General features: G+C 45.3%; 1 protein-coding gene across 8 annotated transcripts; it reads left to right on the forward strand.

Annotated features, from left to right (window-relative positions):
* The first annotated feature begins 4,578 nt into the window (after positions 1–4,578).
* Positions 4,579–27,093, forward strand: Fam161a (FAM161 centrosomal protein A). Of its 8 annotated transcripts, XM_052198013.1 has the most exons (9): positions 4,730–4,815; positions 10,223–10,331; positions 10,710–10,928; positions 12,530–12,747; positions 16,602–17,744; positions 18,081–18,248; positions 20,324–20,423; positions 24,572–24,726; positions 25,293–27,093. In XM_052198013.1, exons 4-9 carry the CDS (start codon positions 12,584–12,586, stop codon positions 25,414–25,416), a joined length of 1,854 nt encoding a protein of 617 aa, XP_052053973.1. In that variant the 5' UTR covers positions 4,730–4,815; positions 10,223–10,331; positions 10,710–10,928; positions 12,530–12,583; the 3' UTR covers positions 25,417–27,093. The 8 variants fall into 8 exon arrangements, with proteins under 8 accessions (XP_052053977.1, XP_052053970.1, XP_052053972.1 ...); XM_052198014.1 differs by lacking the exon at positions 10,710–10,928; XM_052198010.1 differs by lacking the exons at positions 10,223–10,331; positions 10,710–10,928 and having other exon boundaries at positions 4,580–4,815.
* Positions 27,094–27,182: the final 89 nt, after the last annotated feature.

Raw genomic sequence — 27,182 nt, forward strand, 5'->3', positions numbered from 1 at the left:
TGACAGCTTGCTTTTTGAACCACAAGCACAAAACTGAATCCCAATGGTGCCAGTCTGTACTTTCAAAGCCTGCCTGCCCCAGCGACATTAGAAGGCCATACCCTTTTTTTTATTTTTTGGTTTTTCGAGACAGAGTTTCTCTGTATAGCCCTGGCTGTCCTGGAACTCACTCTGTAGACCAGGCTGGCCTCGAACTCAGAAATCCGCCTGCCTCTGCCTCCCAGAGTGCTGGGATTACAGGCGTGCACCACCACCACCCACCGCCTGGCTAGAAGGCCATACCTTATAAGCCACCCAACCCACTACCAACTGAGCCTGGTCACCTCTAGGAAACAATGGGAGATAATCTCGTCCACAAGCTCCCCTTCCCATACAAGGCTTCGAAGCATAGTATGTGTGATTATAAAGTGATACACAAGGACCCTGTCATTACCCATCGGTCTTTGTACAGAGTACTGCTAGTTGGGATTTCTGGAGTATTCTGGTTGAGGAAATGGCCCAGTGGTAGAGATCTTAATAGGTTCGTTTTCATATTCAGTCTCTCCAGAACCTAAAAAAACGACCTCTTGCAATGCAGCACATTTTACAAAGTCAAATAGGCTTAGCTTTTTGTTGCCAAACACTATTTTACACATAGTCATGTCTTACCATGATTGTAAATTTCATCTTGGCTACCTTAATTCTTAACTGCATGCCTATGGGTTTTTAAAGCCTGATAGTTTCTTCTCACATAAATAAATTGGATCAGGTACATCTTAGAAATTTAGGTCAAATACTATTCTAATCCATATTAATTGGTTCTAGGATATTATCCATTACTACTTATGTCTGTCTATGCAGCTGTTTTGAGAGACTTCTAACCACTGCTTATGTGAAATTTACTGTGGTGCTGTGTGGTGGTGGTGGTGATGGCACACACCTTTAATCCCAGCACTTGGGAGGCAGAGGCAGGTGGATTTCTGAGTTCAAGGCCAGCCTGGTCTACAGAGTGAGTTCTAGGACAGCCAGGGCTACACAGAGAAACCCTGTCTCGGAAAAAAAACAAAATCAAAAAAACAAACCAAACAAAGCTGTGGTAGAAAACCACAGAAAGCTCATCCAAGGGAGGTTTGCTCTATTAAAGTTGAAAGAAGTCACCTGTCAAATGTAAAAGGATGTACTTTAAAGGGGCCCGGAAAGTTATGCTTACATTTAAGTTCTGATCCTCAGTATACAAGGAACCTAGCAAAACAGAAAAGCCATGCACCTGTTAAAATGCCTAAGCAATGCTAGATAGAATACAGCCCTTAAGCTAAAGAAAAGGCGAGCAAGAGCTGCGCTTAGAAAGGGGTGATTAGAAAGTGGCAGAGGTCAAGGTGCTCACAGAGAGGCACTAGGGAAACCAGGAATGTTACAGGGTTGTCCCCTCAAAGGGAGACACAACCTATTTTCTGCCTAGAAGTCTGGGCGTGGACATGGGTAATATACTCTGGTGACCTTTGCACTTTGTGGCCAGGAGCCCACTGGATTCTTCCACAGAGGACTGATCTGTAGAACCCCTCTTCATGGAAAGTATCATATGTACTTTACAGAGTTTTGGTTTGGTCACAGCTTAAACTTTATACACACGGGATTGAGCTAATCATCTCCAGGAAAATTTTGCTGAATTGTGCTGTACTTAAATATGCCTTTTAAAAACCTACCTAATGTCAAACTCCCAAAGTGTGACAACACTGGCTCCTGAGTCAGCTGAACTTTCTTAGCTCCTCCAGTGTTGCTCTGCCGGCTATGGCTACAGATAGCTCTGCAATACCAGACCTTGAGCCGCTTATTACATTACCTGTTTTTTAGATGTGGGTATGTGTTTTGTATTTTAGCTTCATTGAACTTCATGCAGTACTCTTCTGAGGAAATGACAAAGAGGAGATTAACATTTCTCACACAATCACTAAAACTGTCAAATTGTTTGCTTTGGAACATAAAATTTTAATAAAGTATGCCAGGGCCTCAATCTCAAGTTTTCATGATAAAGTTTACAAGCTCCTGGGAAATCACTGCATCATTAAAGATGTACAGGCTGGTTTTGTGTCAACTTGACACAAGCTGGAGTTATCACAGAGAAAGGAGCGTCTCTTGAGGAAATGCCTCCATGAGATCCAGCCGTAAGGCATATTCTCAATTAGTGACCAAGTGGGGGAGGGCCCCTTGTTGGTAGTGCCATCCTTGGGCTGGTAGTCTTGGGTTCTATAAGAGAGCAAGCTGAGCAAGCCAGTGGAAGCAAGCCAGTAAGAAACATCCCTCCATGGCCTCTGCATCAGCTCCTGCTTCCTGACCTGCTTGAGTTTCAGTCCTGACTTCATTTAGTGATGAACAGCTGTGTGGAAGTGTAAGCTGAATAAACCCTTTCCTCCCCAATTTGCTTCTTGGTCATTATGTTTTGTCCAGGAATAGAATTCCTAAGACAAAAGGGAACTAAAGCTAGGGACCTTTTTTCGACAATGGAGCCCTTGGTTACTTCCTGAAGGCCCTGCCTCCTAGCCCCATCACTGGGATGTCCGGGATTTAATAGAGGCATCTGCATTCAGATTGCCTAATGAGATTCGCAGAACTTGCCTTCATTTTCCTTTTTCACAAATGCCAATTTTTCTTGTTCAGATTTTTTTTTCAGTAACTAGGTATCAAACCTTGAAATCAGCCAATGCAAATATTAAAAACTTGATAGGAGACTGATGGACAGAGAGCTTGAGTATGTGTTCTCTGTGTTCTTTACAGTGTAACAGGAAGTTAAAGCGTTCAATAAAACATTATCTGTGTTTGCAAGAACCTCTCCCAATACTAACAAGCAATTCTGACATCTTCGGTGCTTTGTTCTCATCGCACTCCAGTGTAAACCCAAATGTCAACTGGCATGTACGTTTGGTTTTTGTTTGTTTGTTTTCTTTGTGTAGCTGTCATGTGATTCCATGGGTATTCGTTCTTGTCAAAATTATTCATTTCACTTTCCTGTGTATTACAATTCAGTACAAAAGTGCAAAAGCACTTGTACAATGCCATTTTCTTTCAGATCTGCCCATTTCTGTTACCCTCCCCCCTTTTTTAAAATAAAGACTTATTGATTTTATGTATGTAAGGACGCTGTCACTAGACACACCATTGGAGGGCATCAAATCCCATTGCTGATGGTCGTGAGCCACCATTCTCGGAATTGAACTCAGGACCTTTGGAAGAGCAGTCGGTGCTTTTAACCGCTGAACCATCTCTCTACCCCTCCCCCCTTTTAAGCTGTGTTATTAGATGTCTGCAAATTTAGAGTACTGTCCGCTGAAATTTTCCTATTCTGTGTACATACTGATGTCCCTCATACCCGTTATTTACTATTTCATGTTTGTAAAAACCATCCACTTACAGGGCTTGTTTTTGTGTTGGCTTACATCAAATCCCATCACAGAACTAGTTGCATGTGGCTGGCAGGAAGTTACTACTCTGTCATTCGGATGACTAGGGATCCCTCCCCACATGTAGCTTTTCAGAACCAACCAGTATCCATCCATTCTGTTGGAAAAGGGAAGCTCAGCCAAAACAGAGGAGGCGGGGAAGGTGATGTGATGGGGACTTCGCAGGGGCTAACAAGGAAGGGGTGGTAACTACTGCGTCAGAAGCAGGTTCTGTGGAAGGCGTGCCGCATAATGTGGAAACTACTGGAACCTTATGGTGGGGACGGGCGCTACCTGGGCTTCTAAGTAGAGTATTATGTCGCAGGTGGCTGAGACTTCACTTAAAGACCATCCAAAGCAGCCAAAAACCTGAGGCAGATCAGGAGGTTGGTGGGGGTGAGCTGGGAGGGTGTGGTCCCTGTGGGCTCTCGCCCCCTCCAGTCTGCGGCTAAGCTAGCTGCAGAACCGCTAGACAAGCTACCCCATCACTCACTGGTCGGAGTGACAGGCACTTCCTATGTCTCGTGTCTTACTGGTCAGCCGAGAAGAAAGAGGGCGGGACAAATAAGTATTCTCCTTTTGATTGGTCAGCTCTTGCTGGTTCTTGTCAATTGGAGATGAACAGGATTCTCCGCCATGTTGAATAGCGCGCTGCAAAGCCTTTCCTTTTCTTGGGGTGGTCACCCAACGCCCGGTCCTTCCTGTTCCTCTGTGCCCTAATATGTTGATCCAGTTAGTTAAAACACGCTTTCTGCTCTAAGTCCGTATGCCGCGAGAAGTCCTCGTTTAGGTAGTTAGACCGAAATAAAGCTAGAAACCAGAGAAAAGCTCATTCCCTAGCCAGGGACCTGGGTGTCATTCAAGTGAATCAGGAATTGTCCTGGTGCCGATGGGACGCCCATTGAGCAATTCGCTTGAAGACTGCGTTTTACTTTAGCTTGCTGTGGTAGTCATTTGTGTAGCTTCAGATAGTTACGCTTCTAGAAACCGCAGGCTTGTATCAGAAACCATCATTAGACATTACCCGGATTCGGGGTTCGCATTTGTGACAGTGAGAAAGGACTTTGCGTGCGTTATGGTCCTTCCCCGCCTCCTGTAGCGTCCCTAGTAACCGCGCCCCTAGTAACCGCTCGCCCCAAGCTAGGATCTGCGAGCTTAGTGTCAGCGCCTGCACACCCGCCCCGGGCCGGCGCGGGCGCTCGGGCTCGGAGGCGGGGCGATGGCTTCGCTGCACCAGGAGGCCGGACTGGCCGCAGCCAGCCTCCACCTGCCCGCAGATCCCATCACCGGAGCAAGGGTCGCCCAGTACGAACGCGAAGACCCTTTACAGTCCCTGGTAGCAGCGGCGTTGGCGACGGCCATGGAGGAGGAACAGAAGGGGATGTGGCAGAAGCGGGCGTCGGTAATATGGGAGCCCGGCGGGGTCTGAGGGCTGTCCTGGTCGTCACCCGCAGGACGGGTGGAAATGCGGTGTCCCCTGCTGACCCTCCGTGCTCTCTGCCCCAACTAAAGACTGCTGCAAAACTTTCTTGGAGAGCGTTTTTATAAGCTATTTCTAGACTATGCAAAGAACAGAACTCTACTTCCTATTTATTCTCCAGCATATTTTGGGAATAAATAATTCTTTAGTCCTTTGATTTTTAAATTTTTTCCCTTGAGGAAAACTGATGTGTCCATAGTTTTCATAAAACCTCAGATGATAAGTTGTACTGACAACTGTGTTTTATCGCTTTTGGTTAGTAGAGGATTTTAGCAGGCTATTAGGAAATCGTGTTTGAAGTTCACTGGGCAGATAGAAGCTCCATAAATATAGAGAAACAGCCAGATAAACAAATCGCCGAAATCCTGAAGTTTCCTAAAGGGGTGATACAGGTGTTTTCACAAACATTTTCAGTATTATGTCCTGGATGCATTTCTAGTAGGAGGGCACAGTCTACTTTTCCGTGTGTGTGTGTGTGTGTGTGTGTGTGTGTGTGTGTACAATCACGCTCTCTTTAGACACACCAGAAGAGGGCATTGGATCCCATTACAGATGGCTGTGCATCACCATGTGGTTGCTGGGAATAGAACTCAGGACCTCTGGAAGAGCAGTTGGCAACTCTGAGCCATCTCTCCAGCGATGTTTTTATTCTTTGACATTTTCATACAGTATATTTTGAACATATATCCTTCATCTGTTCTATTCATTTTATTTGTTTGTTTTTAGATTTGTGTGTATTTTAAATGTGTGCTGTGTGAGTTCTTGGGAGTTACTGATCGTTGTGAACCACCAGATGGGTGCTGGGAATCAAGCCCAGGTCTCCTGTAAGAGCGGCCAGTGCTCTTAACAGTTAAACCGTCTCATCCTTTTTAATTTTTGGTTTTTTGAGACATAGCCGTGGCTGTTCTGGAACTCACTCTGTTAGTCCAGGCTGGCCTCAAACTCACAGAGCTCTGCATACCTCTGCTTCTAGAGTGCTTGGTTTAAGGCATGTAATAAAGTGTTCAGCTTTTATTCACTTTACAAGTCGGGAACCTTGAATTTAAGCTGGCATTTTGCTGTGTAGGGCACCAGGGCAGGCACAGCCCTTCCCTGCTTGGTTTCTTAGCAGTGCTTGGGGTGGGCTGAAGGGCTCTCAGCTTGCTGGGAGAGTATGGCACAGCTACGTCCTCAGCCTTTTCGTTTTGGTGGTGGTGGTGGTGGTTGTTTTGTTTTGTTTTGTTTGTTTGGTTGGTTGGTTGGTTGGTTTTCCCATACAGGGTGTCTCTGTGTAGCCCTGGTTATCCTGGAACTTACTCTGTAGACTAGGCTGGCGTCAAACTCAGAAATCCGCCTGCCTCTGCCTCCCAAGTGCTGGGATCAAAGGCGTGCACCACCACTGCCCAGCTGTAGGGAAAAATGGGCTAAGCCTTTTTGCTTTATTTTAGACAGGGTCTCCTCTGGTCCAGGATTGCCTCAAACTTATTTGTGGCTAAGGATGGCCTTAAACTCCTGATCCTCCTGCCTCCATCTTCCAAATCCTGGGATTAAAAGTATGAGGCACAATGCCTGGTCTGTAGTAAATCTTTCAAGGTCATGTAGAGTCAAGCAGACCCTGACCATCAGTGAGGTTCCGAATCCTAGGACTGGTTTATACCTGATAAAATACGGTCTATCACAGGCTACAGAAGGCAAGGCACCAGAGTGGACAGGAGGATTTGAATCCTGGATCAGAATCCATTTTCTTCTACTTGCTAGGTGATTTTAGGACATGACTTCTGTTTTTTTGTCTATAAAAGGATTATAATTGTCTTCATTTTCCCACCTCATTCAGTTGTTATTAAGAACCAAAGGAGAGAATGGGTGTCATTTCTAGAGTAATTTACATAAATTAGTAGTAATTGTAACAACTGCCAGCTTGGATAATTCTCTTGGAAATTGATTTATACTTTGGCTTGCAGTGGCAGAAAGGTCTGTCCTTTGTATAGTTGTACTTTTATTCCAGAATGCCCTGCTAACTGAAGATTTGTGTTAAAACTGACTTTGGGTTTCCAACACCCAAATACAAACCTGGTGTGTTGGCTTTTGTCTATGATCCCAGGGCTAGTGAGAGGAGAAACAGGCAGATTCCTGGGATTTTCTAAAGCCCTATCTCAAAAATAAGGTGGAGAGTGACCTGGGAAGTCACCTAAGATTGGCTGTTAGGCTGGAGCCCCTGCTCATCCCCTGCACGCGCTGGGAAACCCCGTCTGCCCTCCTTCTGCCAACCCCACCCACCTAGACAAAACTCTCCTGTCTGCTTGGAGAACGGATTGTCGCTCCTTGTCTCTAAATTTCAGACAACCTGCCCAAGAGTGCCCGTCTGGGCCTCAGTTTTTGCTATGCATGGACACAATCCCAGCTCCTAGCTAGCACGGCGTGCTCCCCTTGCTTTGGTCTGAATGTGTGACATCACTGACCTCCACCTGTAAAACTGGTGAATCCACCTGAGTGCGGCCTCCTAATAAACCGGCCTTTAATCGGGTCTAATCTGTCACTGAGGGGAGAAAACGCCTGTCATTGACCTCTGGAGTACACACACACAAACACACACACATACACACACACATACACGTTCTCTCTCTCACACACACATGTTCTCTCTCTCTCTCTCTCTCTCTCTCTCTCTCTCTCTCACACACACACACACACACACACACACACACACACATTCTCTCTCATACACACATTCTCTCACACACATTCTCTCTCACATGTTCTCTTTCTCACACACATGTTCTCTCTCACACACACATTTTCTCTCTTTCTCTTTCTCTCTCTCTCTCACTCACACACACACACACACACACACACACACACACACACACACACACACCAAGAGGCAGGGGAAGAGAACATTCAACATTTTTTTTTTTTCTTTCTTCGAGACAAGGTTTCTCTGTGTAGCCCTGGCTGTCCTGGAACTCACTTTGTAGACCAGGCTGGTCTCAAACTCAGAAATCCGCCTGCCTCAGCCTCCCAAGTGCTGGGATTAAAGGCGTGCACCACCACCGCCCAGCTTTATCTTTTTAAAGATTTATTTATTTATTTATTTATTTATTTATTTGGTTTTTCAAGACAAGGTTTCTCTGCATAGCCCTGGCTGTCCTGGAACTAACTCTGTAGACCAGGCTGGGATTAAAGGCATGAGCCACCACTGCCCAACATTCAACATTTAGTAGAGACAAAATAGACAAAAGAGATTAAGGATCAGGAACTGTGGTAGGAGGACTGGAATAAGGGCCCAGGGGTCCCACATTCATTGAGAAAAACAGTGAGGTAGAGAAGTCAAATTATCAGTTCCCTAAAAATGAAGAGTAGAGAGAGTGCGCCCCCAGAGAGGAAGGAGTTCTGTAGGTGGAGAGAGGAGCGAGTGTTCCTCTGGTGGTTTCCCTTTTCCCTAAAAAAAAAATAAAAGGGTTATGAGAATAGTTGGTGTGTAGGAAGAGAGCAGGGAAAGGCGCAGTGTGGGGTGCTGGAGCCATTTCCCAACGGAACACACGGTGTTGAGCAGGCCAGGTATCCACTAGACATTGCCCAGGGGCTAACTTAGTATTAATAGTTACAAAATGTGGTCTACTGTTATGGTGATAGCCCCTGAACATGTTCTCTCTCTCTCTCAAATATCTACCGTTAGAGCATTCACAGGGTGGAGTCAGAGCTGTGAGTCTGAGAGCACCCGGAAGCACCTGGAGCGCTCCAGACGCAGACAGCATGGCAAGACCTTGTCCATAAATACGTAAATAAGTAAATCTCAAACACTGTCTGGGTACAGTGGCCCACACCTGTGGTCTCAGTACTTGGGAGGCTGAGGTACATATCTGTCATTAAGCATGGCTCTAAAACTCCTTCCTTCCTTCCTCCTCTTCCTCTGCTTCCTGGCTCTTTTCTTCTTTGGAGTCAGGGTCTCACTGTGTAACCCTGCCTGTCTTGGAGCTCATGGGGAAGAGGAACTTAGGTAGAGGAGGCTGGCTTCGTAGAGATCTGCCAACCTCTGCCTCCCAAATGTTGAGGTTAAACCCACCACGCCCAGCCCAGAGGATCTTAGGTAGCACGAGCTGGCCTCAGACTGAAGGTATAGCTCAGGCCGACCTTGAACCCAGGATCCTTCTTGTCTCTGCAGGGGCTACCAGCTTCAGCACTGAAAAGAAGATAAATTAGTAAAAGGTCCAGACCGTCAAGTAAACTCTGCAGCTTACAGCACAGACAGTGCCTCCTGTGTCTGGCTCGGCCATCAGTTAAGCCTCAGGTGCGGGGAGGGCTGATACCCCCGTATGTGGGTCACGCCACGCTTGGGAAGATTAGCTTCCTCTGTAGCAGCGCTTACAACACTTAATTGTTGTAATTCCTATCAAGGAGGAGGAAAGCAGCAACTTTGCACATGGGGTTTTGTAAGCCAGACAGTCCTGGGGTGGAGGACGAAGGTGAAATGAGAATTGGGAGTTATTTCCTAGCCGTTCGTCTGTGTTAGGTTAAGATGCAAACAAGCTAGGAGGGTCTATCCACAAAGGTTCGCTTGTGTTAGCAGTGGCCTGGGCTGTGCAGGCCTCAAGTGTGAGGCCGCTCAGCAGGCACGTTCTCCTCGTGCTGCTGCTCTTCCCACAGTTCTTCCAGGTCAGAGACTTGCTGGGTTTAGTATAGATAATGGAGGCAGGACCTCTGAGGGATTTTCTGGGAGAATGAATGAACCCGTGGAAGTTCTGTGTGAAAGTCGCTCCCTGTTTTAACAGAGGACATCTGACTGTAAGGCACTGACAGGGTCACAGCCTGGTTCTAGATTTTCACTTAGGTTGGATTGGATTAAGGGTTTCCTTAATACCCAGCAGGCCCAGTGCAGCCCGTCAGGGGCCTGTTTGCTCACACGGTCCAGCCTTTGCAAAGGAAACGCCTGGTAGTTTCCTTGGGTGGAAACCTACGCAGTTTTGAACTTATACGTTCTTCCATTCCACAGATGTTTACTAGGCATGGCTTCTCAGCCAGGCACCTTTCTAGAAGCTGGGACACAGGGGACACAGTAAACAAGTGTCTGCCTTTGTAAGCTGGCTCTCCTGTCTGGGCAGGCCTGGGTATACGTGGGACCAGGACGGGGAAGATGGTTGGCAGCTGAATAGTTTTGGAAAGCAGAGGAGGAGTCATGGTTCGTCAGGAGAGTTGTTATTTCAAAGAGGAGAGTCAACAAAGACTCCTCTGAGGTGGTGTTGGAGTGAGGAGAGAGCAAGGATCCTGTGCAAACTTCTGGGCCATCGGCGTCCTCCAGAGACCTCGCGGGGACTCTGGTCATTCTTTGTTTGTTTGTTTGTTTGTTTTCAAGATTGGGCTTCTCTGTGTAACCTCAGCTGTCCCAGAACTCATTCCATAGACCAGGTTGGCCTGGAACTCAGCGATCTGCCAGCTTCTGCCTCTCAAGTGTCGGGATTAAGGTGGGTGATCCATGGCGCTCTCTCTCTCTCTCTCTCTCTCTCTCTCTCTCTTAAGATTTATGCATATTTATTGGGAGGTGGGTTGTCAGTGTGGGTCTGGGTGAATTTGTCAAGCATGTGCAGTACCCATGGAGGCCAGAAGAAAGTTCTGGAATTTTTGGAACTAGAATTATGGAGTGTTGTGAGCCACTGCATATATGCTAAGAACTGAACCTGGGTCCTCTGCAAAAGCAGCAAAATAACAATTCTCCTATGTGCCTTGTGTGTGTGACACATAGTAAATAGTTCTTTGGTACTGTGAGTTGTTAAGTTTCTACATATCAGTCCTTTTTTTTTTTTATCAAGAAAAATTGTTTTCTTTCATTTGTTTTCTTGAAGTTATCCCAAGTGGGACAACACCAGAAGAAGAGTCTTCTTCCAAGAACAACAAAACCCTAAGGCTAGACAGTGGTTAAGGACCCTTGGCGCTCTGGCAGAGAACTGGAATTAGGTTGTCAGGACCCACACTGGACAACTTAAAACTACCCATAATTCCGGCTCCAGGGGATCAAACACCCATTTCTGGACTCCACGTGTACCTGAACTCACCATACACATGTATGCACATAATTTTTAAAAATATACATATGTCTATCCATTTATCCATCCATCCCAACGTGCAGACTGAACTCACAGTATGGTACATAATAGGCAAATACTTGACAATCGAGATACTTCTCCAGCCCAAATTATTATTTACCATGGACTTTTCTGAATTTTCCCCTTGGAAAGGCCAAACAGATTTATTTTCTGAGATTATAATATTATTATTATCATTATAATTATTATTAGTTTTTTGAGACAGGGTTTTTCTGTGTAGCCCTGGCTGTCCTGAAACTCACTCTGTAGACCAGGGTGGCCTCAAACTCACAAATCCACCTGCCTCTGCCTTCCAAGTGCTGGGATTAAAGGCATGCACCACCACTGCCCAGAGAGATTATATTATTGTGAATCTAACTTGGGAATATACTTTGTTTGGTTTTGAGTGTGGTTGGCTAAATTTAAAACCATAAACCCTTTATGCATAGTATCATACATAATCTAAACTTTGTCAACTGACAAAGAACATTAAAATTATATTTATAAAGAAAGTGAGGGGTTTGGGGGTGTGTTGTGTGTATGTTTAGGTGCACATACCTATGGTGTGTGTGTGTTTGTGTGTGTGTGTGTGTACATGCATGCACAGAGGCCAGAGAACAACTCCTTTGCTAAGGCATTCTTCGGTGCTGTTGTTTTTGCTGTTATTTGAGGAAGGGTCTCTATGGTTAGACTTCAGGGGCCCTCCTGTCTCTACCTTCCCAGTGCTGGGATTACAGTCTCATGTCACCATGTCTGGCTTTGTTTTTGATTTTGTTTTTGTTTTTTAACGTGGGTTCTAGGAATTGAACTCAGCTCTCTATGCTTGCATAGCAAACACTTGAGCATTTAAGCACTTTCTCCAGCTCTAGAAAGTGAGGTTTTTCTCTCCTTAGTTGAGTCACTTAGAAGAAGGGAAAGATGCAGGCAGTGGGGGAGGAAGGCCGGTCAGATGCTCCAGGCCTGACGTGTGTGCAGGCTTCAGCCCGTCTTCACTGCGCGCTCTCTTCTCGTGCCCCAAGTGTCTGCCACCTGTGGACATTACTCTTCCTGCTGCCCTCCCTCCGCCCTCCCCTGTGTCCTTTTCCCCCTCCAAGATCACCCCAAATGGGCTCCCTGGAGAGCCACTGAGAACACTGTCCCTGAACCCCATTCCTGCCCCCGTCCACTGCACACCATCGGAGCCCTGCGGCAGGAGTCCCTCCGGAGCTGGCTCTGGGCACAGCAAAAAAAAAAAAAAAAACTGCACACCTCACAGAGGCTTCCTGGAGAAATCCTTGTAGCTGAGCTCTGGTCTGCCTTCTGCAGTAGTCGGTGATATCACATGAATAGTTCCTGTCAGTTATCTAGGATCCTGACCGTTACTAAGTGGCTGGAAGCCAGTCATGGTGCCGCACGCCTTTGATCAGGGATCAGGAGGCAGTGGCAGGCAGATCGCTAGTTCAGAGCTTGCCTGGACTACATACAGAGTTAGAGGCCAGCCTAGGCTACATCATGAGACTTCTGTAAGAATCAACATTTGGATCAGTGTCAATTTGTTATTTAATTTCAAACAGTAGATAACAGGGCTCTCCTCCCTTCAGGCAGGTTGTCACAACTTTCCTGGGAAGGACGAAGAGGTGACATCCGAGAACACTATGAGCTTCTCTGATATTTACTCCTCGGATGAAGAGTATTTCAGGAAACTCAAAGACCTGAAGGCTATCCATGCAGAAACCATGGCAAAATTAGAGAAAATGTACCAGGACAAGCTAAATATAAAAGACATCCACGCAGTCCTCATCAGGGATGATTCTTCTAGGTAAGTCTCTTCTAGATAAGTTCGTCATTGTCATTTATGGACTGAACTAAGATAAATGCTTGGATCAAGTATGGAAGGTATCCCAGAGTATTCGCTTTTAAATATTCCTTCCTATTGATGATATATAAAGGTAGGCTCTTATTCCCAATGTTCAATGGCTTGTCATTTTACTAGGTTCCCTCTTGCTTTGAGGGTCATTTGGTGGCCATCTGTTTGGTTTTATTGTCATTTTTTATGTGTTTTGCCTGCATGTATGTCTACACTAGTGTTCACCTGATGTCCATAGAGAAGTGTGAATTGCCATGTAGGTGCTGGGAATTGAACCTGTGTCCCTGGAGGAGCAGCCGTTCTCTTACCCTGAGCCACCTCTCCAGTCCTTTCCTCTGCATCTTCCTGATTTTCTTATGCTTACAGATATCTATCAAAATATTTAGGCTGCCTCAATTTTTTCAAACGATTTATTTATTTTGTGTATGTGGGTACACTGTCACTGTCTTCAGACGCACCAGAAGAGGGCATCAGATGCCCATTACAGACGGTTGTGAGCCACCATATGGTTGCTGGGAATTGAACTCAGGACCTCTGGAAGAGCAGCTGGTGCTCTTACCTCCTGAGCCATCTCTCCAGCCCCAGGCTGGTCCAATTTTGAAACAAATTATCCAAGAGATCTTATGCTCTATGTAGTCCAGGATGACTTAGATGCCTTTAGAGCAGCGTACCTTTGTTGTGGGAGTTTCGGCTGCTCCGCTCTGTGCTCCTGGCTGGTCGCAGGCACACACCCACTCAGCAGCTATCTCAGATACGCAGATGAAAGACACACACACAGCTTATTTTTAAACTGCCTTATCGGCTCTGACGGCTGGACTCTTGTATGCGTTCTGCAGGCTAGCCTGCCCTTCACTCCTAGCTCCACCTCTAAATCTTCCCTCGGCTTAGTTGCTCATTTACCTTCTGTGAAGCCCGTTGGCCTTGCTGCCCAAGACACTTTTGGGCTGTCTCTTCCATGGGCCACTTTCCTTGTCCTCCATTTTAGAAGGTCTCCCCTACAGCTCTGAGTCTGTTCTGTCTGCCTCTCCCAAGTCTCTCGATCTCCTCTTCCTGCCCTCCTCTCTCTCCTACTTTGTGGGAACCTGGAAGTCCCACCTCTTCCTTTCTGCCCAGCCATTGGTCACTGGCATCTTTATTGATAGATCAAAACCAATTGGGGGCAAAGACCTTCATCGTCAGTACACACAGATTCCCAGTTAAGTCAAAGCATCAGAACCACCCCTCTACAGATCCAAACTCTGGGTACTCCTCCTGCCTCAGCCTCACAAGTACTGGGATTACAAGCATGAGCCATCATGGTTTTCTTTTCTTTTTTCTTTTTTTGAGGCAGGGTCTCATGTAGTCCAGGCTAGCCTCAAACTTGCAATGTAGCCAAGGATGTGCTCGAGCTCCTGACCCTCTCACCTCTATGATGAAATTACATGAAACCATGCTTTGCTTGAGCTGGGCCTTTTGTTGTTTGAGATAAGGTCTCTCAGTGTAGCCCCAGCTATCCAGGAACTCACTGAAAATAGTGAGGCTGGCCTAGAACTCACAGAGATCAAACTGCCTCTGCCTGCCAAGTGTTGTGGTAAATCTCCAACCCCTATAAGCCTATTCAAGGAAAATGCAACTCAGTTGTATATTTCCAAACTACGCACCTATATTGGTCAAATATGCCTCTATGGCACTTTCTTCCCCAGCTATGAAGTCCCTGCTACTTGCAGTTTCTCCAGGTCATTCCCTTCTGCTCCATCTTCCTTCCAACAACTCCCGCTCTGTCCTCCTCAGAGGACATTCTCAGTCTCTCTGCAACTCTTCCCCCTGCCCTCCTCTTCCTGTCTTGCCCTCTTGCCCAGAAAACCCATTTGTCATCTTTCTTAGCCAATCAGATAATTAAGGGAAATTACCCTATAACAGAGTTCTAAGATTAAAGGTGTGTGCCACCAAGCCCAGCCAGTCCTTAAACAATGAAAATTAAAGTTTATTTTAAAAAATGAAAAAATGAGCTCATTAAAGATGCAAGGTTTGGATTTCTGGTTTTTGTTTGTTTGTTTGTTGTTGTTGTCGTTGTTGTTTTGGTTTGGTTTGGTTTGGTTTTTCGAGACAGGGTTTCTCTGTGTAACCCTGGCTGTCTTGGAACTCACTCTGTAGACCAGGCTGGCCTCGAACTCAAAAATCTGCCTGCCTCTGCCTCCCAAGTGTGCTGGGATTAAAGGTATGCACCACCACTGCCCTTGCCCTATTGTCTTTTTTTGTTTGTTTTTTAGATTTATCTATTATGTATGTAGTGGCCTGCATGTATGTATGCCTGCAGGCCAGAAGAGGGCATCAGATCTCTTTTCAGATGGTTGTGAGCCACCATGTGGTTGCTGGGAATCTAGCTCAGGACCTCTGGAACAGCAGCCAGTGCTCTTAACCACTGAGCCGTCTCTCGAGCCCTTGATTTCTGTTTTTAAAAGCAATCTAGTTTCAAGGTTCATTTCTACTTGAACCTTTAAAACCGTAAGATGATCCTTTACTAACCCAGCTGGTCAGCTGACTATGCATTGTATGTGCATTGTGTGTGTGTGTGTGTGTGTGTGTGAGCTGTCTGAGCTCTGACACCCCCAAGGAGGTCACAGACATTGTGAAAAGAATTTAATCTCATCTGAGGACTTCTACCCCACCTCTGATCTTTCAGTTCTCCAATAAAAGACACTTTTGTTATTTACAATAAGCCTTTATCAGCACCAGAGCTGGGCAGATATTAATTACCCTCTATGCTATTAGAATGTACTTTCCTATCAATAACCCCGAGTCATTCTTGCTGTGTTCCATCTGAGCTGTTCTCAGCTCCAACTGGCCAGCCTTCGGGGCATGACGTAAGATTCTGACTCCACGGTGTCTTCTCTCTCCTACCATCCTCTTCGTCTCTTCTCCACCCCCAACCAGGTTACGTAAAACCCACCTACCTCTAATCCCTCCAGTAATTGTCTGTAGCCAATTTTGTTTAAACAGTAGTTTTAAATCAAGAAACAAGGTTTGCACAACGAAAGCTTATAAATGTGAGAACTCACTTGTAGGTCTAGACCTTCAGGTACAGAAAACATGGCAACAGACCAAACCTCAACTGGAGACATGCACTCGTGTGTCTCAGAAACAGAAGGAATGGTGGTCATGCTCAGGTGCTGGTGGGAGGCGGGGCAGTATTTTCAACAAAGGTGTCATACATAAGTATGATCCCCCAACAAGGCCAGGAATCAAACCTTCAGTGCATAAGAGACAGGCTCTTGCTATGTTGCTGAGGCTAGCCTTGAACCCCACATCCTTCCAGTCTTGGCCTCCATTAGCATGTGCTAGCTAACTGAGTTCAACCTGGAGAAAAATAAGAGGCAGAGTGGATACAGGAAGCAAGGCTAGCCTTCAGGACAGCAGCAGACATGGTGGGGAAAGGAACAATGTCTCGGCCAGGGAGGGCTAAGACTGCTGGGGAAGCAGGGGCCAGTCCTGATTGACAAGCAGTTCAGACTTTATAGCAAAGAGGAAAGGGTTAAGTAGGAGTGACATGGTCAGACATGACCAAGATGGTGACTCTGGAAAGCACAGAGGGGATGAATAAAAGCAAGACAGGAGAAGCAGCTGACGACTCAAGTTCCTTCTCTGAAAAAGTGAGAGTATATTAGATAATTCACAGTCATCTTTCAGCTCTATTCTAAAGAAAAGTGATATTGTCACTCCCTTTAGCTCACTATACCTTAATCTTAGAAAATCTGTAATTACATTAATTCTCACATTTGGCCACATAAAATTGGAAGTGTATCCTAATTCTTCTTCTTCTTCCCTAGTTCTGCCTCGGAAAAGAGCTGCTCACATCCTGCCTTGTCCGTGACCTCACTTTCAGAGCCTGACTTAGACGGGTCGTCATCCTTGTCCACCACTACTGATGAGGAGTTGCCTGACCTAGAGCAAAAGACTCCTGGGGAAAGCGGCGCCATGACCTATGCCCAGGCGCTCATAAACAACATGTGGAACGACTTTTCTGTTGAAGATTATATTCGGCATGACTCGGACCTCCAAACAGCTAAGAAAAAGAAGAAGAAACCTAAATCCTGGACGCCCAGGATTACAGTGCCTGTGCCCTTTGAAATGACAGTAAGGGAGCAGAATCGGAGAGAGAAGGCCTTGAATGCTCGATCAGATTTGGAAACGAGGCAGAAGCAGCTCAAGAGGGACGAGGACGAGGCAGAGTGTAGGAAGAAATTCCGAGCCAATCCTGTCCCTTCCTGCGTGCTCCTTCCGCTCTACGAGGATCTAGTCAAGCAGAATGAGGAGCGCCGGAAGAAGGCCCGGGAAAGGAGCAGGGCTGCGCTCCTGGCCTCCCAGAAGCCCTTCAAGTTCATTGGGAGGGAGGAACAGAAGCAAGCCGTCCGTGAGAAGAAACTGAGAGACCTTCTTAGAGCTAAAAAGAAAACGAAGCAGTTCAAAGCCAGGCCCGTGCCTCGGTTTATTTACAGGCCGGCTGCAAATGACAAGCCAAAGGAAGAAGGGCTCTGTGAGGACAGCAGGACGCGGCCAAAGGCCGGAGATCGGCTACAGAGGTCGCCTTGGCCCAGCCGGTCAGCTTGCAGACAGTTCAGGGACCCCAGAAGTCCTGCAAAGCCAAGGGGTAAACACAGGCGCAGGTGCCTGAGCCCCGGGGCTGGAGTCTTGGAAAAATGGAAGGAATCCTTCTCTGAACACAGCTTTCTGAAATGCCCGGTGCTTTGTGAACAGTGTGGTCTTCACGAGTCCCTGTGTGACTCCGACAAAAGACAGAAAGTCTTGGCAGACATCAGAGCAGATGAAGAAAATCTGAGAGAAACACGTGGGCCTGGCCTGTCTCCTAGGCGTAAGTCGCCCAGAAGACAAGAGTACACGAAGCCCAGGCCTCGTGAGTGCAGCCCACCCATGCCCACCGCGTCTTCCCGAGGGCGGGAGCAAGCCATCCGGTGAGGCCCCGGGACGGGCACATGAAGCCCTGTGGGTTTAGCTTGGTAAATCTGGGTTTACTAAATTATCTGGAAGGTATTGTATGACATGGCAGAGAATCGTTTGCTAAGAATGTCCTTCTAAGAAACAAATGTGATTTCTGCGTTTCCCTGAGGATAGGTAGATAAGCTTACAGCCGTCAGCCTTACTTGCATTTCCAATGACACAATTAAGATTTTGGTCAAAAGGTGGCCCTTTTTTTTTCAGCCTTTGAATTATCCCGTGTTAAACCTTTGCTGGACAACTTCCTACTTGGCTTAAAGTGGATTAATTAAGCCTTAGTTTGTTGCCCTCAGGAAATCCCTTGAGGAAAAGAAAATGTTGGAAGAAGAGAGAAATCGGATCCTAACTAAACAGAAGCAAAGAATGAAAGACTTGCAGAAACTGCTGGCAACCCGGGTTAAGGCTTATGCCTCACACCAGAGCTTGTCTCAGATAGTTAAATCCAGGGTAACCGATCTCAGGTACAGGAAGAGCCTGGAGACTCGACATCAGCGGCCAAACTTGGTTTCTTTCCCCTTTCTTTCTTTTCCTTTCTTTTCCTCCCCTCCCCTCCCTTTCGTTTCCTTTCCTCTCCTCTCTTCTCCTCTCCTCTCCTCTCCTCTCCTCCCCTCCCCTCCCCTCCCCTCCCCTCCCCTCCCCTCCCCCTCTCCTCTCTCCTTTCCTCTTCTCTGCTTTCTGTGTGTGTGTGGATACCTAAATATGAAATACTATGGTATCTAAATTTATGGATTTAAATAATCTTTGGCTGTTTCTACTCAACTGTTACATGTATGCACACACACACACACACACACCTTATGGTGACAGTCGGTGTATTTACTCACCTCCATAGCGAGAACCCTGAGACCATGTGGAACAGCATTGTTCTGTTATAAGCATTTCTGTTATGGCCATAGTTAATAACTGCTTTAAAACTAGCACAAAACCTTCTTACTTATACAAGCATGTTCTTATTTATAAATTATGTAAATATTTGGCATATATGATGTGTTACATACTATATATACACATATATACATACATATACATATGCATATATATACATACATATATATACATACATACACACACGTACACACACACACACACACACACACATACATTATATATATATGGTGTTGGGGGCTGAGGATGTGAGGATCAAAGCCAGGACACAGACTGACTGATCTGGCCTTCTTAGCCCAGAATATTTTTTTCAATTAACAAATAAGTCAGGGAGTTCTGTTTTAAGTTTGTACTAACTACAGTGGTTTGAATGGATGCATCATGGGTACATGCTGCTCCTCATGACTGTTTCTGTGGAAGCCACAGCAGCCATAGAACACCTATCGTCCTTTACAGAATACTACTAGAATTCTATAGAGCAGAGTCTGAGAACCAGTATTCCAAACATTGCACATAAAATTGGTCATGCTTGCCCGGCACTGGTGGCCTTTAATCCCAGCACTTGGGAGGCAGAGGCAGGCAGATTTCTGAGTTCGAGGCCAGCCTGGTCTACAGAGTGAGTTCCAGGACAGCCAGGGCTACACAGAGGAACCCTGTCTCTGAAAACAAAACAAACAAACAAAAAAAACAAAAAACAAACAAACAAAAGGGTCATGTTTAAGCAAGAACAGCTCTCCTCCAAAGCTGAGTAAGTAAGTAATATGACTTATTAACTTTTAAGATCCAAACACATATATCTGCTTTTAACACCGAGCATTCCGTTACAGTATCTTATCAGCCCGCTAATGAGCGTAGTTTGATGAACTTGAGCAAACAGTTCCTTAGGAATACAGTGTTTGCCATAGGAAGTTAAATACCATCTTACTCTGAGTAAGCATAATTATTGTAAAGTATAATTATTTTCTGTGCCCATGAAATTCTCCTGTCTTGGTTGCTTTTAGTATATCTTACACAGAGGGGAAAACCAGTGACGTTTAGTTCATTGTGGGATGTGGTCCAAAGGATAAGCACAGCGGTGTTCATGCGTCTGGCCCTGCCCTCTGCTGCTACTTTCTCATGAGCCCCGTTTTCTCCCTTACCTGCTCCCAATTAATTAATGTCGCCACTGCCCATTAAGTGATCTCATTTAGGGGAAGAAGGAAAGCAGGATCTTTTTATTTTGGTTTTGGAAACAAGGTTTCTCTGTGTACCCTGGGCTGCCCTAGAACTAGCTCTGTAGGCCAGGCTGGCCTCAAACTAGGAGATCTGCCTGCTTATGTCTCAGAGCTTTGGGACTAAAGATGTATGCCACTACTGCTCACTTTCAGGGTTTTGGACCAGACTTTCTTGCTTTTGTACATTTTTATATAAAACACTTTTTCAGGCAAGTTTGAAATCTTTTTGTCTTGAAGAATTTTGAAATCAGAATGAGCAGACCATTCCCAAGGCAGTACACTGTGTGTCTTCAAAACCTGAGCTTTTTATTCTGGATTTTTGAAAATCTTGCCAGTCTAGAAAAGAAACTGTGCTGAACTGTGCTCTCACTTCCTGATTTGTCTTCTGAAGTGCATGTCCGACTTTTTAAAATGCCATTCTCTTTATCTGATTCTAGGAGGAATGAAAAAGCCAGGATGAGGGAATACTTGCAGGAACTGGAGGAACAAGATGAAAAACTGCAGAAGAGGCCGATGCTGTTTGAAAGAGTCGCGCAGGTTGTGTTTCTTGGTTAGGGCCATTACGAGCTTCCTATCTCTCAGTCTCTCTGGCCTCCGCAAGTGCGCTCCATCTTACTGTGTCCTGCAGTTGCTGAGACGTGCTGTTTCTGGGGCAGCTTCATCCTGTCCACCAAGGAAGTAATTTTGCTTATGACCTGATAAGGCTTGTAGCTCAATAAAGAACATGTCACTAACCCTCGCACCTCAAGACATTCCTGACACGGTTTGCTTTAGTGTCTGGTCTTCTTAGTCAGCCTTGTTCTTGTTCTGTTGAGGCTTTGGGATATCATGGGGAGGTCTTTATGAATCAACCATTTGGTGTATGAAAATTGTATGCCACACAGTGAGACCATCTCTTAAAAGCATTTTAAATTGTCTATTTATTTATTTAGTGTAATTATTTGTGTGTGAGTGTTTTGCGTAGACACCATTTACTGCCCACAGACTTCAGATTGTATTGCATACTGCAGAACTGGAGCAGTGAGCTACCATGCGATTGCTGGGAATTGAACCTAAGCCCTCTATAGAAACAGGTGCTCTTAACTACTGAGCCTTCGCACCAGGCCTAAAAGCATTTAAAACCAAAGGCAGATCTCTTTGCTTCCCCATTCTCCTTAGCACATCTTGACAGCAGCACAGCCGTTCCTTTCCATGGAGGCCTTTCACTCCCCTGTCCAATGGTGACCTCAAGGGGTCTTAGGATTAACCTTCCCAGTCAGATTAATCAGGACGGGGAGCTATCATATCACAGATGGGAAAACTCATGTTCAAAGGAGGTGAGTCGTGAGGTGTATGGTTAGTAAATTGTAAAACTGAGATCAGAACCCGAGTTGATCTGTCTCCCTTAACCCTTTCACCAAAGAGAGACTTGCAAGTCACAGAACAGTAGGTAAAGCCCCTTGTGCTTCCTGCCAACCTTTATTTTTGAGACTTGGTCTCGTGTCTCAGCCCCAAACTCCTGCACAGCCAAGGTGCACGTGGTCTGTAACTCCTGCCTCTGCCTTCTAAGTGCAGGAGTTAGGGGTGTGTGCCACCACAACTGGTTCTATGTGGTGCTGGGGATGGAACTCATGCAACGGGGCATACACCCACACCCACCATGCTACAGCCCCGCCCTCCTGTCGGCTTCTCAGGCCTGTCTGCACTGCCTCTCCCCGGTGCTGCACCTGCTCCTTTATCTCCCTTCCTGGGCAGACTTTGAGACACCCTGGCTCTTTAATCAGGCTGTTTTCTGAATAACCTGAGGACCGTAGCTTTTTTAGTTCCTACTCACACAAACCTTAGCTCACAGTCACTGTCTTGTGCCTGCCTTGTATTCCTTCATGAGCCTTGCCCAGGTCTGTCTGTGGCAGACCGAGGGTATGGGGATTATCTGTGCGATGTCTCTCTTCCCTGTTTGCTAATTGGCTTTAAGGGTGATGACTTAATCTGTGAATTCCCAGCACCTACAATAATGTATGGATACAGGAGAGCCTAAGAGCTGTGATAAAATTGGTCAGACTAGTCTGTACAATTTCTTTCCTGGGTTAGCCAAAGCTAAGAGCATCATCCTGACATATTAGTTATGAGTCCCAGCATAATAGACACATCTGTCAGGCTGTGAATTCCCGCAGTTCCTAAGCACCAGAGACACGGTGGCGAGCACACTGACAGGAAATTAACCTTCTAGCTGACAGCTTCCTCCCACTTCTGGCCCTTGAATTTTCTGTTTCCTTGGAGTTTTTCTCCCCGTCACTTGATGATCTCCACTCAGCAACTGTTAAAGGCAAAGCAAAGAACCACTCTAGATGAAACCTTGGTGATCACATATCTTTTACCTTGAACGAAGGCATTGATGACAACTTCCGATCCAGTGTTATCCATTTTTATTTTGTAATGTTTTAAAATTTTATATGAGTACACTGTAACTGTCTACAGACACACTAAAAGAGGGCATTGGATCCCATTACAGATGGATGTGAGCCACCCTGTGGTTGCTGAGATTTGAACTCAGGACCTCTGGAAGAGCAGCAGTCAGTGCTCTTAATCTCTGAGCCATCTCTCCAGCCCCCATGCATTATCTTAAGAAGGCAAAAGTAACCCTTTTGAGTGGGGCCTTAGATAGTGGAAGAGTAGCTGTGCCTCCGTCTCGCCATTCTCTTGACATTACAGCTCCAGCTCTACATTGTGAAGGCAAAGGATGAACTTCAATGGTCACAGACAGTTTACCTTGCTGCCAAGTGCAACATGATAAGTCAGTATCCAGTGACCACTATTTTAGTTTTGTTAACATGAATTAGTACATTTTTACCCAAAGTCTCAAGTGTTCTTGTGATTGTTGCTGCTAATTAGCAGCTGTTATTCAATAAATTCTCTTGCAGTTTTATTCATTGCCCATTTATAAAAGTTAATTTCGGTCTCCCTGCCTGTTGTGCTGTGATTGGTTACAGGGGCAGCCATGTTGTCCTTGTTCTTAGACATCACAGGATCTATTAAGTGAACAGATGTTAAGTTGAATTCTCTTACTTCATAGCATTAGCTTTAATTTAAAAAAAAAAAAAAAAAAAAAAAAAAAAAAAAAGGTCTCATGGAGCCCAGGCTGACCTCAAACTAGTTATAAAGCCAAGGATAGCCCTGGACTTCTGATTCTATTGCTGCCTTCTGAGTGCTGGGATTATATATTTGTATTACTATTCCTGGAGTAGGTGGTCCTGGGCATTGAACCCACGACTTCAGACTAGGCAAGCCCTCTTCTACTTGGTGTACATCCCAGCCCTGCAATGTACCCTTCTCGGGGCATTCAGGGTTGTCTCAGATGTTTTAGTCACTTCTGTGCTCTCTGGGCACGGTTCTCACCCCTCTCTTGGTTCTCAGTTCACTCAGGTGTTTAGTGTGTGTGTGTTTGTGTGTGTGTATACATATATATATGTATGTATATATGTATGTATATATGTGTATACATATAAAAAAGTGTATGTATATATATATATATACACTTTTTTTTTCCCTGACAGGATCTCCCTGGCTTTTTGGAACAGGCTGTCTGCCTCACCTTCCAAGTGCTGCTGGGATTGAAGCCTTTTTTGGGGGTTGAGGGCAGGTTGTTGGTTTTTCTGTGGTATTAAGATTTACGCAGAGGCCCAAGCATGCCTGTGTAAATGTTCAACCAATGAGCTACAGCCCTGTATAAACAGTCCACCAATGAACTGCAGCCCTTTCTAAATGCTCCACCAATGGACCCTTAATTAGCTGAAGCTACAAAAAGACCACTAAAATTCCTGCGGACCAAGAAGTGGCATGCAAGGGATTTAAACTCAGCTCTAAATATCCAGTTTTTCTTCCATGAAGTAAAGATAACAGTACTGCTGACCTTGTTTTTGATGGGCTGATGTCATGGCCTGTAAGAACTGCATACACTAGGTACACAAAGGAGCTGTCCAGCACTCTAGTGTGGTCCTGCCTTCTGATCTGTAGTCAGGCACACGGATTTCCAAATTGGTTTTGGTTTTGGTTTTAGACAGGTCTTGCTGTATATCCCTGCTGTCTGGTCTGGAACTCATTATGTAGGCCAGGCTAGCCTTGAAATTGTGCTAACCCTGTCCCGGCTTTGGCCCCTTCATTACTGGTACTGCATCACACGCAGTTTCCTTATTGATCTTCCTTGTGGGTGTTCTTTATTCAGTCTTGTAAGAGTCACTACAGGTCAGCGCTCAGCCACCTTCAGAGGTCTGCGCTTCTGACTTGGGGTCTGCACACCTTGCCTTGTTTCAAGCTCTTCCTCTTTCTAGACTTGCGCTAACTGAGTTGGCTAGATGTGTTCTTTTGTATTCTTCTGCGCATGCCTTTTTCCTCAGTGTTAGGTTTTTGTAAGTTATCATCCAGGTAATTCATTTTCATTGTGTCATTTTTCTCTTGTGTGTCTAAAGCACAGCGCATTACCCACACAGATGTTGACAGGCTTTGGCTGCTTACTGTGGAGGTCCTCTGGGGGCACATGTGTGAGTCTCTTGGTCCGTGCCTAAGCATGCCACTGTCAGTCGGAGGAGATGCATATGTCAATCGCTGTTGCTGTCAATCCTAATTTTCAGCGGTGCTTTTAAATTGATACATCTTAATGAATGTGTACAGCCTTTCCTCTCATCTAAAAAGGGTTGTCTCTCCTGTAGAGAAATGCAAGGATGGCTGCAGAGAGGCGTTACTCTAACACTCTAAAAGCGCTAGGACTCTCTGAGGAGTTTGTTTCAGAGAAAGGCCAGAGTGGAAAAGTGTCTGAAGATGTCACCAGGCAAGAGCTCAGAAGCTGCCCGACAGAGAGAGAAAGGTAGTGAGTGTGCCTGAGTGTCCCTGAGTGTGTCTGTGAGTGTGCCCGAGTGTGTGTGCCTGAGTGTGCCTGTGAGTGTGCCCCAGTGTGCCTGAGTGTGCCTGTGAGTGTGCCTCAGTGTGCCTGAGTGTGCCTGTGAGTGTGCCTCAGTGTGCCTGAGTGTCCCTGAGTGTCCCTGAGTGTGCCTGCAGGGACAGAGTCCGGGCTTTCCTATTGTTAAAACAAAACAAAACAAAACAAAAACAAGGGGGTGCGTTTGAACTGTTGCAAGGTATACTAACATTTTATCATGTAACATAAATATTACACCATGATAAACCACTTTGTTCCTACAGCAAGCTTATATTTCTAACATATAAAAAGGATAGTGGCCTGCTTTTGACTGAAACACAAGGAGTCAAGTTTCAAGATATATTAATTGTTGGGAACTTGGCGCTGACATAGTCTTCTGCTATGGGTGGAGCATGTCGACCTAACACCACCTGCATGATGGTCACACAGGCCATGTACCTTTGAAACCATATGCATTTTTCCTTTGATTGATACATTTCTTTTTTTTCCCCCAGCTCTTATGGAGAAGAAAGAGAGAATGAGGAAGAAAACTATTTAACTGATACCAGCAGCCAGGATTCTTGCAAGGGAAACAAGGAAGATATTAAAGAAAGTGGAGAAGAAAATTCTGGAGAATGAACCTGAATCAGAAGGTTTCTTGTCTCTCTGACCCTCCCATTGCAGCATCGGGGCTGCAGTGCCTGCGCTTGGTGTGCTGTGAACGTCCGTGGGAGCCACTCGCACACACGCAGGGCGCTCACACATGCAGGGCTCTCACATGCAGGGCTCTCTCTCACACACACGCAGGGCTGCTGAGCCCATGTGGTGAGCCATCTGGTTGCTAGCTTATAGTTTTGCCGCTGCAGTTTAGAAATTGCTATGTATACTCTTTGTAATTATGATTATATTTGTATTTTCGAAGTGTTTGAGGGTTGGAGAACCACAGCCGTCACAAATGGATTAGATATGGAAATGTACACTTGCATTTGATAGGAAAAATTTGGTATTGAGAGAACTATTAGCTTTTGAAGATCTATTTTTAAATGCACCATTTTCATTTTTTTCTCAGAACCATTTTTAAATAAGTAATATACTACAGACAAAATAGGTACTTGGAAATTTACAGTAATTTTGACACTGAAAAGATACACTGCTAAATTATCCACACCAAGACTACCTTTTCCTTTTTGTCCCTTTTCTGGTGTATATTAAATCCAGAGCTCACACATACTTAAGTCAATAAATTCTACCATTTGCTATACCCTCAATCCTCCCAAATTATTTTTGATAGGTAAAGTATTACAATAATTTATGCTACTTTTAAAATCCTGTGTATTATTGTATATAGAATAATTATGGCCCTTGTGAGTGAAAATCTTAAGAGATAAAGGTTACTGTTCTATATATGCTGAAATTGTGATCCTAACTTGCCAAAAGAAAATCCTAAAAGTAATTCGGATTTCTTTTTTATCCTTGGGGTTATTTTTAGTGTTTCGTTTTTGTTTCTTTTTCCTTTTTCCTTTCTATTCTTTTCCTTGAGTTTTCTTTCTTTCTTTCTTTCTCTCTCTCTCTCTCTCTCTCTCTCTCTCTCTCTCTCTCTCTCTCTCTCTCTCTTTCTTTCTTTCTTTCTTTCTTTCTTTTTAAACAGAGTTTCTCTGTGTAGCCCTGGCTGCCCTGAACTTGATTTGTAGATCAGACTGGCCTGGAACTCAGAGATCCACCTGCCTCTGCCTTCCTAGTGCTAGGATTAAAGAAGTATGCCACCACTGCTGGGCAATTTTATCCATATCTTTGTGTCTGTGTGTAGGAATGTGGATGTGAAGCCGGCGATGGTGGCGCACGCCTGTAATCCCAGCACTTGGGAGGAAGAGGCAGGCAGATTTCTGAGTTCGAGACCAGCCTGGTCTACAGAGTGAGTTCCAGGACAGCCAGGGCTACACAGAGAAACCCTGTCTCAAAAAACAAAAAACAAAAAACAAAAAACAAAAGGTGTTCCTGCCACATGTTGTGCTGTGAAGTCCTCGGTATCCCTTTATGATAACTGCAGGGCCGGGCGTGAGTATGTGAGTGATGCTTTAATATTATAAATATCTGCTTCCAACAGGTTCTTCACCCAGTACTTTTAATATCCCTGAATAAGTATTGTGATACTGGGGCTTATCCAATGGCCATTTTCCTAACTGCTTATCCACTCTGTTTCAGAGCGCAGTCCCTAAAGGGCTTCCTGCTTCTTTTAGGTGGTGGATCATTATGACTGATGAATTAATTTATTTGGTGTGTTAGAATTATTACCATCATTAAACGTTTAGAATTATGCTCAAGTTGTCCTAATTTGGCCAGCGTGAGGGCCCATAAACCGGCTCCCCACCAGTGAGCCCACTTCCTTACCTTCAGGCACAATGATA

This window comes from Apodemus sylvaticus, chromosome 11 (assembly GCF_947179515.1).
Source record: "Apodemus sylvaticus chromosome 11, mApoSyl1.1, whole genome shotgun sequence".
Lineage (NCBI taxonomy): Eukaryota > Metazoa > Chordata > Mammalia > Rodentia > Muridae > Apodemus > Apodemus sylvaticus.